The following is a 15,900-nucleotide window of genomic DNA, read 5'->3' as shown; positions in this document are numbered from 1 at the left end:
CTAAAATTACTTTTTTTAAAGATCAGGTTGATGACCAAAGCATCTTGTTTTCTTGGAAAAGTCTTCTATTTTCATTGGCAAGGAATTCTCAAAACATTTATGCCAGGGCAGAAAACTATGCCCACGCAAAAACTTTAAAACCAAACCTAGTGCTAAGTTCATTTTGCATTATTTTACACATTCATTTATCCACCTTATGTGAAAAGTTTCCTGTACCATTTATTTACATTACCTAAAAACATCAGCAAGTGTGTAAGACTAACTGCTGTATCTGTATTACATGTATTTGTATAGTATTTGTTTAAATGTGCATTGTTTTATCACACAGTAAAATATACTAGGAATAGGATAAAATACCACTGCAACCTAAAGTAAATATACAATCTGGCTACAAGAATTAGCTCCCGGTTCTGCAGGTCATAGAAATAAGCAAACTGATTAGTTGCTGGGATTTATATAAGGACTGGTTTTTCTTCCTTTTCCCTTCTCCCTCCCACCTTAATGGCATTTCTGCTTCTGTCGTTTATGCTGTAACAGATACTTATGCTAATAAACTTCTAAGTCTTTCCATCTGATACACTTAAATACCTCTTAGCATGGCACTGTCATTCTGCTCTGGGTCACAAGTAAAGCGTGTAATGGCTGCTAGCACCAGAATGCTATGTACAGCTTACAAAGGCATACAGATAAGTAAGGATAATGGTATAATCCAGCAAATTAGTTTGGTGACCTCCAGTTTACACAGCAACCCTCCTCTTCCACACAGAAAGTTGGAGTACTATTAGAATATACTACCATTATGTCAGATTTTGATCATTTATATTTCAGTTCTAGTGTAACAATCCTTTCCTTAAATAAAATTATGACCGTCAGCATTAACTGTTAGGATCCCTTTCCAGATGCCATTAAGGCTAATTCCAAACAAAACAGAATGGAATTATTTAGTACAAAAAGTTTCCATTATTTATTCCTTTTATGAATCATTTATAGACTTCATGTCAGCAACGGAAAACATTCATGTTGATCTCACAAAGAGTAGACAATATATTATGCATGCTGCCCACTGATTTATCCTTTCAGAAAGTCTCTTGCAGGCCACATAACAATATTGCTACTCACTGTCTAAAATATAAATAGAAGTGCTTCTAGAATATATAAATAAATAATAATTGCCTATGGTTCAAACCAGCAGGCCATTAAAGCCAAAATCTTGTGTGACCTCAGCTGGTACCAGGTGCTTCAGAGAAATGTATTCTTGAGCGTACTATGCCGAAGTGATACATCCATTATTGAAGAGTCTCCCTAAACTCTTTCTTAGGCTGAATTATCTATGGAAGTATTTGGGGTTTGTCATGCTTAAAACAAAATTCCACATCCCCACCCCAACCTCACTAAATAAATTGCCCGTGCAAATATCAATTCACTTTTTTTCCTTAATCCTCTTTGGTCCTCCATCAGAATCATTTTGTACCAACAAGCCTTATAACACTGCATTTTTAGAAAGTCAAGGACAAACTGCACATCACTTAACCTCCACGAGACACCAGAACAGGTTGCCCTGACAAGCTGTGGATGCCCTGTCACTGGAAGTGTTCAAGGTCAGGCTGGACAGGGCTTTGAGCAACTAGTGAAACTGGCCTAGATGACCTTTAAAAGTCACTTCCAACCCGAACCATTCTATGAATCTGGGATGCTGAAGTCTTTGACTTGCCAGTCTAAGACCACTAGCAAGGTGTGCCTACAGCACAGAGAGCAGTTAAGTTTCTGAAGAAGATCAGAATGCCTCAGGTTTGGTTCTAGGACAAATTCCTATCTCAAGGCGGCAACTTCATATGTACAAGCAATGTCAACAAATTCCACAGCATTATCCATGTACAGATTATTCACAAATAAGCACTTATAGAATCAGGATCTTAGCTTTTACAAAAAGTACCATTTTTATTGCATTTCTTAACGAGTAATGGAAAAGATGATTAATTTTAAATTGTTCTAAAGGCAATTTTATTGACACTATAATAACCCCATTTAAACAACAGTCACTTATTTTCCAGTGAATAGTACAAACAATTATTTTGTTAGTCAGTTATCAGGATGATGACTTGTTGCATTTTATGGTAAAAAAAATAATAATAGCCTACAAAAAAAACCCCACCCAAACGAAAATCCAACTTAATCAAAACTCTCCAGCAGTAACAGCTTGTACTGTGCTATGTAACTGGCTTTACTCCAGTAGCTTAAATTTAAGAGTCAGCTTTATGTAGAAATGCAGTAAGTGGAAGCTGGGAAAAAAATCCCACACCTACAGCTGTCACCTAAAATTAAACACAACATTTTTCTCCAAATCCCAAGTGTACTTTCAAAAAGATGCCATGTGATCATATTTAGCTACTGCACTGTAGTTAAGAACATGTTTAATCTACAACAGCTAAAATGAATTCTTTCATTCAAACATGTTTAAAAAATAACAAAGCTGAAAAACAGGTATAATCATCTACAAGTCTCTACATAGTAATTATTTACTTCACTTTAACAGCAACTTGTAACTTAGAAGCATTTTCTTTTTGCCCTGTCATAATTTGCAACATAGGCAAAAAGAAATAAACTACACACATTTTGGAGGGGGGGAAAGCCCCACCCTAAAACAGATAGAATAATTCTATTTAATGCCAGTCTATGTAGAGAGATGTTCACTATTGGAATAGTACCAACAAGCTAGCCTGTGCAAAACAGTAGGGTGATCTTAACCATCTCCAAGGAGATTGATTACATGGCTCCAATCCAGTTTGAAATGCTTACCATTTTACCGAGATACTCAGCAAACATGACAATATTCCATGCCTGTAGCAATTTATTTATTTTTAAATGGAACTGGATCAAATTTTAAAGTGGATATAACATATAAATTTAAAAGAACGAAAAATACTTTTAAAAAGCAGTTACAAATAAGTATATTCTTTACGTCATACCACTCTTCATTAAAAAGGTCCTGCATTAAGCAAATGCACTTATTTCAACAACCAGGATGAGACATTAAGATTAGATAATTCAATGGTATTCATGAAAGTTTACTTATTTTACTTGTATGAACACAGTTATAAAAAGGGATTAACTATTTTTGGCAAACATAAACAGCATGCAAGAAATTAAACAATAAAAATGTACTTACAAAATCAAAGTCTCCATCTTGAGGGACTTTCCAGTTATCAGGGAAAACGTTTTTGGATATGTGGTAAGGTTCATGCATGTTCTGATTACAGTTTTCAGGGCTTTTGTTCTTGGAATCTTGTTTATCAAAGTAGTCCATGAAAGAAGGTCTTTGAACTTGCGGTGAAGTAGCATTTCCTTGTTAAAAGAAAAAAAGAAAAAAGAAATTAGAAATATTTAAACATTTACTGCACTATAAAATAAAATCTATTTATTAATTTTCTTGGATTTTACAGAAACCAATACAGTCATCTGTATGTGGTGCAAGCCTCCATTTTTCCCCTGAGGATCTTTGGCATAAAAGTTCATAGCCGAAGAATGATTATTTTTTGTAGCAAGATACAATGTGGAGAAATGTTCAAGACATTTCAGAGTTGCACACACAAATAATATTAGAAGTTACATCATGTGATATCTATTTGTTGTTATAGAGACCAAATAACACAAGGTGCTAAGCATCCCTTTGGGTGCTGAATGTCCCTAACTGCACAGCCTGGTCCACAGGCACTTGTAGGAAAGCAACAGGATTCCATCAGTTTCACCGAAGGTGCAATTTAAAAATTATTTAGAAAAAGAACATAAAAAAAAAATCATCACACAAACTGTTGTCTAGATACTGCTTAATCAAATTCATTGCCGATGACAAGTCTCAGCAAATTATGGGATCACAGTCTACAGACGGCTGCAAAACACCCTATCTCCATGGTGTGGAAACCCTGGGGAATTTTTGTCATCATCTGCACAGCTGCAACAGCTTTACAAAGCAGATAAAGATCAGCATGAGCTCCTGTTATACTATCCTTTTCATGAAACTAAAAGTAAAAAAAAAAAATTATCTACAACCCTAAATGACTAAAATTTGTTTTCATCTGTGAATTTCCAAGCATAATCATTACTAAATAGAACAAGAAATAAAACCTAAGAAATGCTTTAGTAGTTCTACATAACTGTCACCTCAGAAACTATATTCTGCATAACACCGATTCATGTAATGTGTACTTGCTTGCAGTATAACACATTCTACAGAGAGAAATATGAACTACATTTCCACAAGCAAAAAATGAAACAGGATGAGAGATATAAATAACTAAGCTAGGGAAAAAACAAACAAACAAAAAACTCCAAACACAGCCCACAGAGAACATTATGGGTTTTGATTATAAGCATAATAAAATAATTGGGAATTTTTATTTGAACTACTTGTTAAAACAAGCGAAAAGGTAACCCACTGGAAACATCATTTGAGCTTGTGTTTAACATGATCACTAGGACTGGCTGATCATCTTATCTGGCTTTACATTTGTTTTCATTAATTTATTAAGTGAGGTGTTGTGTCCCACCCGGGCCCCTTTCACCTCTTATTTCATCACCTCCTCCCATTCCCCCTCTCAAGATTTTTTAATTCATTCTGATTTTGCTGCACGATTAATAGAGGCCTATTTTTTTTTCATTCATGCTTTTTTTTTGTACTGCCATCTTTTATAGCATCTTGATTTACTTGTTCTTTTCTTTCTGCTTTTTCTACATTATTTTGTTCTAGTAAGATTTCTTCTGGCTTTTTTAACGTGTTGTTCTACTATCTTGTTCTAGGCTTTACTGCACTTGCCTCCAGTTGCTTCTCTCCAGCTCCACAATGATTCCTCCGTTCAGTCTGCCATGTTTCCATACGTACCTTCTCCTCACAGTTTTTTTAGCTGATTTTTCTCAGTTGTTGCCATGTTCTTTTCTAATATTATTTTCTAATCCCAGATCATGCTTATTGTTACTTACCATCTTTTAATTAATGACAATCACGACCATAACAAAAGCATGCAGTGAACTAAAATCCAAGTTGAATTTAAGAGACCACACAGCAGACACCTCTTTTCTCCAGAAACTCCCAAGTTTGCCCCCACTGAACTCAAGATCACTTGAATGAGGTTTCTGGATCACTTGAGGCTGAGACAGAGGAAGGGATGAGAAGTAAACAGCATGGATGACAAATAACTACAGAAATAAGCACTAAAGGGCAAAAATGGAAGAATCTAAACTTTAACAAAATATATATTTTGAAAAGGAAGTGGATTAAGAACAGAAATACAATGCGTTTTCTTAGCATAAGCTTTTTCTTACTTATTGATTACTGCCCCAAAACCCTGAAACTATTTGTACCAAGAAGATAGGACACCACATTGCCGGCCTTTCACAGCCAATTTTTTTCTCCTGCTGAGACAGTTGTACTTATGTTTCACCCTTGAGATACACTTATAAACAAGATTACCAGTGTCTGTTAGAAACTCTAAGTACCAAAATGTTGGCCCATTACAAGACAGTCTCCCCTCCTCTCATGAAACAGAAACCACTACAGATATTCCAAGTACTGCTCTTAAGTTTTAGAGCTATTGGTAAATATCTTCCTTATACATGTAATAGAAGACTACCTACATAAGTAACACAAACCAACCCCCCCAAATGCTTTGCTATTGAATGCATGTTAAGGAAAGCAGGTCAACAGGACTGAAATTACTCCAAAATGAGCAAAGCATATTTATTTTACACTTTTTGGACTTCTATTTGTTTTGATAAGTAAGAATTTAGAACTAATTTACAATTCAAATTTAGTATACAGTTAGTTAACCCATTTAAAAGATCAAGAGCTGCTTACCTTCACTGCAAATACAAAAACTCACACACAAAACCAGTAATAATATGCCTGCAAAATGACAGGACACAGCTATTCCGGGTTTGGTTTTTTCCTCAATGTATTAAAAAAAAAAAAGGGGGGGTGGGGAATTTACTCAAAGATTTATTTTTAAGGGTTTATTTTATTTTTACAAAGAAATGCAAAAAAATAGTCTTTTTTTAGATTTCTAGTTAACCTACATGTTTAGTTAATATTTCATGAATAATGGGATAGGTTAACACTTACTAGTTTAAAGGCCTTGTGAAGGCTCCTACCTCTTTTGTATTGACTTTATAAAAGACTCAGGCTCTTTATATGCCAGAGTAGACCGATGCAGGTTGAGCTTCTTTTTGCAAAATGTAAAGTTATTAGAAGATCATTTTAGTCTGAAAGGACTTTTTCTAACTGTCAGGAACAACCAAATAACGATATCCTGTCAACTGTCTTTCAAGAACTAAGAAATTTGAAAATACAATATATAAAGATTCCTTTAAGAACAATCAATTCACCCAACTGTCCAGGAAGTTACTTTTCACACAAGCTATCTCTTTGCCCCAAAAAATCTGCAGCACAATCAGTATCACTCCACACCTGCACTGAAAACCTGTTGTGTAATAGACTCTTCCATTCTAGGAGGATCTGGATTTTCCAGTTCTTCTAATTTTTCTTTGCTTCCCAACAAGAGATGTTCACGTTTAAAAATGTCTGCAACAGCTTCAACATTTAAGAATATCAGTCTCTTCTGTCATCCCTATCCTTGACCACTGCAGGACTTCAAGATTAGGAAAAAAGCCGCAATAACAGCGGTCTGAGAAACTGCTGGAAAGTTATGGAATGCAGAGACCACCATGGACACTGAAAACATACATTCTACCTCAGCAATGCCCCCGATAAGAATACTATAATGGGGGTGTCCCCAAACAGTTACCTAAGAGAATTTCTTCCAAAAAGCATGCTAGATAAATGATGCAATGACATAACAAAACACCAACTCTATTACACTGTTTCAAAAACATATCATAACTAAAACCAATAATCCCAAACGCACATTTCAAAATAAGAAGGCAAGCACATTACATTCTAACGTATGTTTTGATCAAATTCAAATTCAATTGACGTAAACCATAAAGAAGAATGCTTTTGTAGTCATGTATTTCCAAAAGAAACCTATTATATTAATATTAAATTTATTTTAAATGTTAAAAAGTTCTGCTGTTATTAAGTTTTTATATTCTACATTGGGCTAAGCCACGCATATGTTCCCCCATACTGGTCTGGCTAACTCAGAGCCAACTTGTGGACCAAAAACACTCTTGCCTGACGTTGTCAGGTGGAACCCCTCTCTCCACAGCAGTGTGTGATCCTCCAAGAGGGTCCCATGGTCATAAAAGTCAAACCTCTGCCAACAACACTAGAGGCACAACCAAGTGTTGACCCATAGGATTCATCCATTCCTCCAAGGCTTCCCTTTCATCACCCTGATCAAGAACATCCACACAACCCTAGAGTTACTCTTGAGGTCACTCTCAAGGTCTCCTCAGAGTATCATTGGCACACGCGCCCACATGGACAGGCAGCAGGAGACAATAGTCTAAGCACTGGACAAGCCTTGGCAGCCTTTCAGCATTGTAGAGCTGGCCCCTGGGCAAGAAATAACTCTTCCTAGATAGCAAGTAAAGTCAGCAGATAAGGGTGTCCATCTCCTACAGAAGGGAGTCTCTCACTACAGTTTCCTGGGAGGGGACAAGTGGTGGTGATGGCATTTTGTTTGTTTGTTTGAGGTTTGGGGTTGTGGGTTGTTGTTTTTTCAGTTTCCTATGGGAAGTCTCTAAATTTTTCTCTTGCTCTGTTGCTGCCAGGGCACTGGACCCCCTCCACTGCTGCAAATTTACAGAGGAGCCCTTTCCTCCTTTTGCCAAGAGCCACAAACTTCCACATCCTTCCCCATCCTGGGGATCTCCATCTGCCATGCAATTGGGGAACATTTCCAGCTGCTGCCTCTTCAGTGAAACTAGGGATAAGGCTCTCCTGTCTGCAGTGCTCCTGTGAAGATCCTGTCAGTAGCTTTATTCCCTCAAAATACTTTGCTTTGTCAGTATTAGAGTGAGAAGCTGTACTGCAAACAGCTTTTAGCCTTCTTTGGACTACCGCCTCTACTACAAAGGCTACAACAGATTACACAACAACATATACTACTAAGGCTTTCTATTTCATACATTCTTACCACTACTTTCTCACCACACAAGGTAGCCTACAACACAGTGGCAGTAATTCTCCTGGAAAATGGGAAACAGGAGCTGTGCATATAATAAGGTTGAAGAGAGCCTAGAATTTTGACCTCAATCTCCAGGCCAGTGCACTTAACAGCAAACTACTATGCAGAACAGTGCCACAGCCACCTCCTTCAGCCATATTTTAAGCAGAAATTGTGACAAGTTCTGCTGCTAATACATGCCTATGAGACAACCACCTCAGAGAATTAGAGGCCAGTCTACTTAGTTTCTGAATTGCAAAGAGGTATCAGCAGAAACTAGATCACTAGTTCTTTAGCCCACAGCAGCTGGGAATCTACCAAAGGACGTATCTAACAAATGTTTGACTACAGAGAGCTATGTAACAAAGTGGTTACTAAGTTTGCAGTTTTCACATCACAGTGACTTACACACCCGAGTCTTCATTCAAATTCAGGCCTCATTCAGTTTTTTGTTTGTTTATAATATACCTATTTACCAGAAATAATTGCAACAGACATTTAAATGCAAAATCCACATATTTTTCAACCAGCTGAAGCCTTCAAAGTTTTTCTTTTAAAGACTATGAACTCAAATTTAAATAATTTTTAATGGCAAAAAGAGTTTCCTGCACAAAACATGGCATTGCTTCCTGAGAACGAGCCTTGTAAAACTGGTTTAATAACTTTCATTCCATTTTTCCACCTTCTGGAAAAAAGGAAAAAATATTCAATGACACTACTATTATAAACCCATTAGCTCATTCCAGCTGAGTTATACTTCATTTCTGCTTTCAGCAAAACAAAGAAAACCCATGTCAAGCTAACATTGTGCCACAGCTCTTGAAGCAGAATTGCCAACATGATGTTTTTCTTTGAAAAAAATTCCCATTTGTAAAACATACTACTACCGGTGGCATAAATGAACAACTTCATCACCAATCACAGGAGAGGGCTTGAGGACCGGAATAGGCTTGGGAACACCTATGATCTCTTTCTATATATACAGGAGTAGGACACCTGCATGTGGAATCAAGAAACAGCCTAAACACAGGCACAGTAAACATGCTTGAACAAAACTACATTCATGAAATATCAATGGCCAGGCTACAGCACCACTGAAACTAACCCATAATTAGCTTCCTTGCTGAATTCCTGTAGGACCTGGGTCATAGTTTGCTATAAAACACATATCAATAGCTTTTGTCTTTCAGTTGAAAAACCAGCTGTGGGGACTCTAGGCCTTTCTAAGGGTTATGAAGCATCACTCCAGAACTACCCAAGCATCCACCTCTACTATCGCAGAGGAGACTGACCTACAGTATGGCACAATCTCTCACACTGGATGCACCGAAATCTATAAAAAATAATAAATAAAACCAACTCATGAATCCTCCTTCCAAAATGTAGGTTCTGCAGCATGGTGTACGTCCCACTGTAATCAAGGATCCCATAATACAATAACACAAGAAAGTTCAGTGCTAAGTGCTGGAACCAAGCCTGCCTCTCACCAGCTGAATAATGAAACCATCACTTGCCATCAGGCTACCTCCAGTTCACTAGGTTTTGTTCGCCAGAGTTACAGGTCTCAAGACAATCACCTAGGGAGAGGAAGGAGAGGAAGAAGTCTGCTTTCCCAAAGATTCTGTTCTTCTGTTTGATAAGAAGGAAGCATGTGTTTAAGAATGATACTGACCAAACCTAGAGCATTTCAGGTCTTACACATCAAAAAGTAATAAAACAAAAACCTGACCACTTTTCTATCTGTCAAATGGCACTCATTAGTTTACTATTCTCTTCTTTTATTGTATTAATTACCAACCATGAGCTATCTAAAAGCTTTGCTGAAGTCTGAAGCAACAGTTAGAAACTCAGAGTAAGTCCAAATGGCAAGAAGGGACAAATTCTTGTTTGCCAGCCCAAAGCAGACTGCAAATATAGATTTAATGGGGAAAAGAAAAAAAGATATGCAGTGGGGGCAGTGTTAATGAAAAGGAGAAAGGAGAGCAATCAGAAGTACTCTTGGCACACCAGAAGGCCCTAAGACTAAGCCTTGTTGAAAAGCCACAAAGAGAATGTGGGGAAGGTGGTCTGGACACTGGTCTCTGAACTGAGATATGAAAAATCATCTACATGAAAATAAGTACAATCCAGGCAACTGAATAAAATTATTACTACCTTCCATCAATCCCACTCTTTCTTCCACTCCACATTAAAGCTCCTAAAGTTAAGCTCTGTCCTCCCACCTCTCTGTATTCTGCATTTTCTTCCCTCCTTCCAGGTACACACTGCATAGTCTCTGCTCAGAGCATGCACAGGCATACTAAGCAAGAAGGCATAAATGTTGTTTATTGCTAGGCTGTATATTATACATTGGGGTAGGATGACAGGCCTCTTTTGTTCCAAATCCCAATTTTATCTGGGCACAATTCCCTATTTGTGAAAAAAAATATGGTTCTAGTTACGTTCTGTCATGGCTCCCAGAAGCCTCTAAGCATGGGCACTTATAAATAAAAACTTATTATTGTTTCTTATTTTGTCCTTGAGCAGGGAAACAAAAGGCAGAAGGAAACAAAACATGAAACTAAACACAAGAGCAATTAAAAAAAAAAGTTTGTCATAAATATTTTGTGTCTCTAGAAAGGAAATGAAATGCTTATTTCTTCAAGCTCCTTGCTTGCAATGTTCTATTACTTGCAAGTATCGAAGAACACTTTTAAGCTGTTCTGATTTATTTTAATCAAATCACACAAACATCTAGAAAACTGCCCACCTTGCCTATAAAGGTACACTCCAAAAAGCAACCAATCTGCAAAATCTTGTGTCTTTGTCAAGCACAAAGCACAAAACTGCTGTCTGCCTCCCAGGGAGAGCAAGGATTTTTATGTTCCTTCCTGGTGACATTTACTTAGGACACTTGCTATTGCTCCTGTTTCAGCCAATAGCACATGAATCACAGAACCAGAGGAGGCCCAGCTCCAGTGGACATGATTTGTATTTATTTTCAGCTCAGAGATTTAGAGGTCCCATTCTTGAATTATTTCTCATTTTTAATTGATGAGCGTGTAATGCAAAATACATGAAAGTTTAGCAAGTAAGTGCTGGAACTAATCCTGTTGCCTGCCAGATGAATGATGAAACCATCACTTGCCATCAGGCTACCTTCAGTTTGCTGGCTCTTATTTGCTGGAGTTATGAGTCTCAAGACAGTCACCTATGGGGTGAGGGAGGGGAAGGAAGCCCAAGGATTCTATATTCTTGTTTGACAAGAAGGAATAATGGGTTTAAGAATTACACTGACTAAATGCCAAGGTGTAGAAAGGCAATTCCCTTTCTAACTACAGGTGTTACTGCAAACAATTAAAAATTGAAAACAACAATACAAAAAAACAGTACACAAAAATGTCTCCAGCAACATAGCAGACAATTAGGATCCACTGGATAAGAGATTGCAGTGCAAACCTAATGCCACTTGTTTGATCTATTTGGCATACTAACAGGTATTTCCTTTCAGCACATAAAAAACTACATGGATAGTGTTGTACTATTTGGTATACTGTTTATATAGAACTTGAATATCAAGCCTAAAATGATTTGACATGCTGCATAGAAACTGCACTAAATACTACTTCATAATACTTCCACCCTAACAATTACTTTATTATCTTTTACTCCAAATTTGCTTGTAATATCTTACCCTTTTTTTGCATCACTCATCCTTTCCTTAACTTGTTGAAACTGATGAGTTTGAGACCACTTGTACTAACCCTTCATTAGCCTCACAGTTTAACAGGCAAACATTCTGTTTCAGCATGAAAACAATTTAAAGCACTTAGAAAGTGTTTTCATAAGGTCAATGATCCTGCTTAAAGTAATCACTAATCAACAGGTATGTTTTCTATCATTGCTGAGAACACTAAAGAACACCCAACAAAACAAACCACAAAAAACCCTCAAACAAACAAAATGAATAAAAGCCCTCCTTCCCTCCCTCCTTCCAATTTGCTGTACGTTAAACCACAACATATTCCTGCTTTGCACTTCCACTAAATCTTGTAGAAATTACATCAGATGTGTATGTGCTAGCACAAATGCAACTTCATGTTTGCTATAAAGCATTCTACAATTACTTCTTTGGCATTGATTTCCACTTTTGAGATACTGGCTTTATATATTACCTTCCTACCCCCAACAACTGCCTGGAGTTAAACATTACATTGTGCCTCATGAAATCAGGCACCTACAGCTTGAGTCAGATTCATCTATTGATGCTGCTCATTCAAGCAAATAATTCTATTATATTCAGTGGGCCTCATTCCGCAGTAGTTTTCAGCCAAACAATGAGCACATAAGTAAGTTAACTATTCAACAAACGTGTATTATCCATATTTCAGTGCAACTTATAATTTTATAGTTTAAAACATTTGCAAATTTTTTCCCCTCATATGCTGCTGAAGTCAATTTGGACTTTTTACTTATGTTTCAACAATCTTTTGATCATTTCCTTAAATGAAGCATTATTGAATTACATTCCAACAAATGTTCAAATAATAACTTAGTTATAAAATAAAAATCTGCTAATTGATCATGAGTTACAAAACAATCTCGCAGCAAGATGTGTACTGATTGCTGAACCCATGGAGAGTCACAATGAGTTCCCAGGACCACTGAGACATAGAAGCAGCAGCTTCTCACATAATCACATCAGTTTAGCTCCAAGGAACTGGTCCAAATGTATGTGGGACAGCAGGCAAAAAGCAACAGACAAGCAGTAGAAGGAGAATTCACAGAAGGCTAATTTTAGAGTCCTCGAGAGAGACTTAGCAAAGCACCAAAACCAGGCTTCTGCTTTGAATCTCCTACTACAGTCACTTTTTTCTCTACAAACTATAGAGAGCATTTAGAGACACAAATACTCCTCTCCCTGTTTTAACTACAGAACGTGACACTTAAAAGTCACTGATGATACAACGTTCTCATGCAGTGTGAGAATACATTTTACATTATTAAAATAAATGGAAAGTAAAATTAACAACATACTTTTCATGGTCCCATCTTCCTCTTCATCATCGTCGCTGTTTATTACCATGGTCCCCAAGTCCGATTCTAACATAGTACTGTTGTGTTCAATCATTGTCTGAGCACCTTCACTCATCGTGCTTGTGGCCCTCATGGTACCAGCACTCTCTGAACTGGTCTTCACCATTGTGTGAGAGTCCAGCTCATCTTCATCCTATGGAGAAACATTTGCCAGAATGCAGCAAATCATTTAAAAAAAACCTGAAGAAACAATTGTTTAGATGCTTATTCATTATTTTGTATCTTCACGTGACCTAGTTGTACTGCTAACTTCCAGGTTTAAAACTTTAAAAGAAATTACAAATTTAAAAAAGTTCCATATCAAGGGAGAATAAAAATATCTTTCTTCTTTTTCATAAATGTATGACAGGGTGGATATACCAGAAACATGGCTCACAAACCCACTTGGCTTCAGCCTCCAGTTTTGAATATTTCAGTTATTTTCATGATCCGCTATACCTCCCTGGGTTCCAAAATCAGTACCACAACTTATAGAAAGTTATTTAGTTGTTTTGCAATGGACTACCACCAAGAATTTGTGCTGGTCACCCTTAACTACGTATCACGCACAGCATCTTACATTATGCACAGCACTCTGATGACAAAGCCCTGTTCAATTTAGCTATTTGGAAGCTCACCTCAGAAACAGGAAATCAACTTGGCTTACTTCAAGTATTCAGCTCTGTTTAAAAACCTCTGTCACAAGAGGAGCAAAATAACTGGTTGATACTATGCAGAAAGAATATCTGTAGAGCCCATACTTAACCACTAAGTGGGTGGGGGAGCTAATATAATGAAGAGATACAGTAGCATTTTGAATCAGTGACAATAATGGGCCAGGAATGTGAAGTGGAGAACTAATCACAATCCAGTTAATGAATTATAAAATCCATATGGAATACCAATATTTGAAAACATTCATGGGAAATCCCACTGCTTTCCAAAATCTGATTTAGATTATACACACAACATCACAGCATTTCAGGAATGACAGACGATACACATTTTCTATATGAGTAAAATCTATTACCTGAGGGGGGTGGGGGGGTAGGTGGGGTGGGGAAGAAAAGAAAAAAATATTTTAAACATTGTACTTGTTGATTATATAAGAAATAATACCCATCACTATGAAATCACTCTCTGGCAATTTTTTATATTTTAAATACAAATACTTTCACCAGTTTTATAACCATATACCCATACGTTTCCTCTGTTGTGTTAAGACTTCACTTGCATTCATTTATAAGTGAACTCTATCCCTGGTTCTAGGGATATTCTAGCTACACAGCTTGAAAGACCATAACACTTCTTTTTTTTTTTTTTAATTTGCCCATTACAAATAACATGCTTGTTGCTACATATTACATTAAAACAAGATTTCACCCACCAACAAATTTTCCTTTTCCTATTTCTTTGTATCGCTTTATATATTTTAATTTTTTAACTATGAAGAGACTTATAAGGGCAGGAGGTGTGGGGACACAAGTCAGGACCAGTAAAAATAAACCCAAGCCTCAAAACCCTACAAGGTCTGGCACTTTCTGTTTCTCACTGAACTTTCTTTTTCTGTTATTCCCTGACACAGCAGACAATTTGCCTCTAGTATAGACATACGTGCACAAGCCAGCTACGTTGCCCGACTGCCTGTTTCTTTAATGGCTGATCAAAGTAGATACAGCAAACTGTGGTTAATAGTGATACTGATACACAGCTCCTGAAAATAATTCTATTATGTCTCAACTAAGAGACACACCGATAGATCTAATTTTAATTCCAAGACTTTGGCTAACAGCATAGCATACTAAAACCAGGATACAGACCTAAATCTGTGATTAAAATTTCCAATGTCAAAAGCACCATTATTTTCCTGATTATAATATTTTAAAATATAAAGTTCTTTTATAAAACGTATAAAATCATGAAATGTAAAACATTTTATAAAATGTTTTTAAAAGTTATCTTTTAAAATGTAAAAGTTCTTCATTTGCATTCTCTCTGGGTTTTTCACTTGCATTCTAAAACACAGTATTTAGTACTCTACCCTTTAAAAAATTATATTCCCAAAGACACAGACAGTTTACAGCTGCAGCACAAGAGGACTATGCCAGTAAATAAATGAGAGTATTTTGGTACTGCTCCTCCTGGTGGCAACTTTAATTTTCTTTACTTCCTCCCCCTAAAATTTTCTTGCTAAATGCAGTGTTTTCTGTGAGTTGTATTTTTCCCTTTCTAACAAGGGTACTCAGAAAGTAAAGGCCAAAAGTGCCTTTTTGCACTGCATTTTAAAAGTGCCAGAACAACTGAGTTATTTCCAAGTGCTTCTTTCAGTACTGCAATACAGTACAAAACTGACTCACAACATATTGCCATTTCTCCTATTAAGCACTACAAACGCACCACCTCTAACTCACAGGCAGGGAAATCTGTTTGAAGCACAGTTACATTTGATTTACAGATTTCCTTGACTAATACTAATAGCCACTTGCAGTGCATATGGTCCTAAACTCACTAAAATTGAAATCAGAAATGAAACATTTTCCTGAAGCTTGAAAGTTTTATTTTAGAAGTTCATGGGGAAAAAAACGATGGCTAACAATAAGAACAAATATGAAATGGAGTCTTAAGTGACCACTGTCATATTTCCTGCTATGATGTTTTATTTCTTCAGACAAATCAAGGATCTGGATTTGTTCCAAAAAAGCGGCACTGTACTTTCCAGTATAAG

The 15,900-nt window shown here is 36.7% G+C and overlaps 1 protein-coding gene across 4 annotated transcripts in view; it reads right to left on the bottom strand.

Annotated features, from left to right (window-relative positions):
* Nucleotides 1–15,900, bottom strand: part of STK3 (serine/threonine kinase 3) — a 138,537-nt gene that overhangs the window by 44,128 nt on the left and 78,509 nt on the right. For all 4 annotated transcript variants that reach the window (XM_056331020.1, XM_056331022.1, XM_056331019.1 and 1 more), the window contains exons 9-10: nt 13,137–13,329; nt 3,167–3,342 (exon numbers count right to left, since the gene is read on the bottom strand). In XM_056331020.1, the coding sequence (XP_056186995.1) occupies nt 3,167–3,342; nt 13,137–13,329 (369 nt within the window). The remainder of the gene's footprint in view (nt 1–3,166; nt 3,343–13,136; nt 13,330–15,900) is intronic.

Source organism: Falco biarmicus, chromosome 3 (assembly GCF_023638135.1).
Source record: "Falco biarmicus isolate bFalBia1 chromosome 3, bFalBia1.pri, whole genome shotgun sequence".
Lineage (NCBI taxonomy): Eukaryota > Metazoa > Chordata > Aves > Falconiformes > Falconidae > Falco > Falco biarmicus.
The sequence above is the reverse complement of the archived record's forward strand: the minus strand, read 5'-3'. Positions and strand labels throughout refer to the sequence as shown.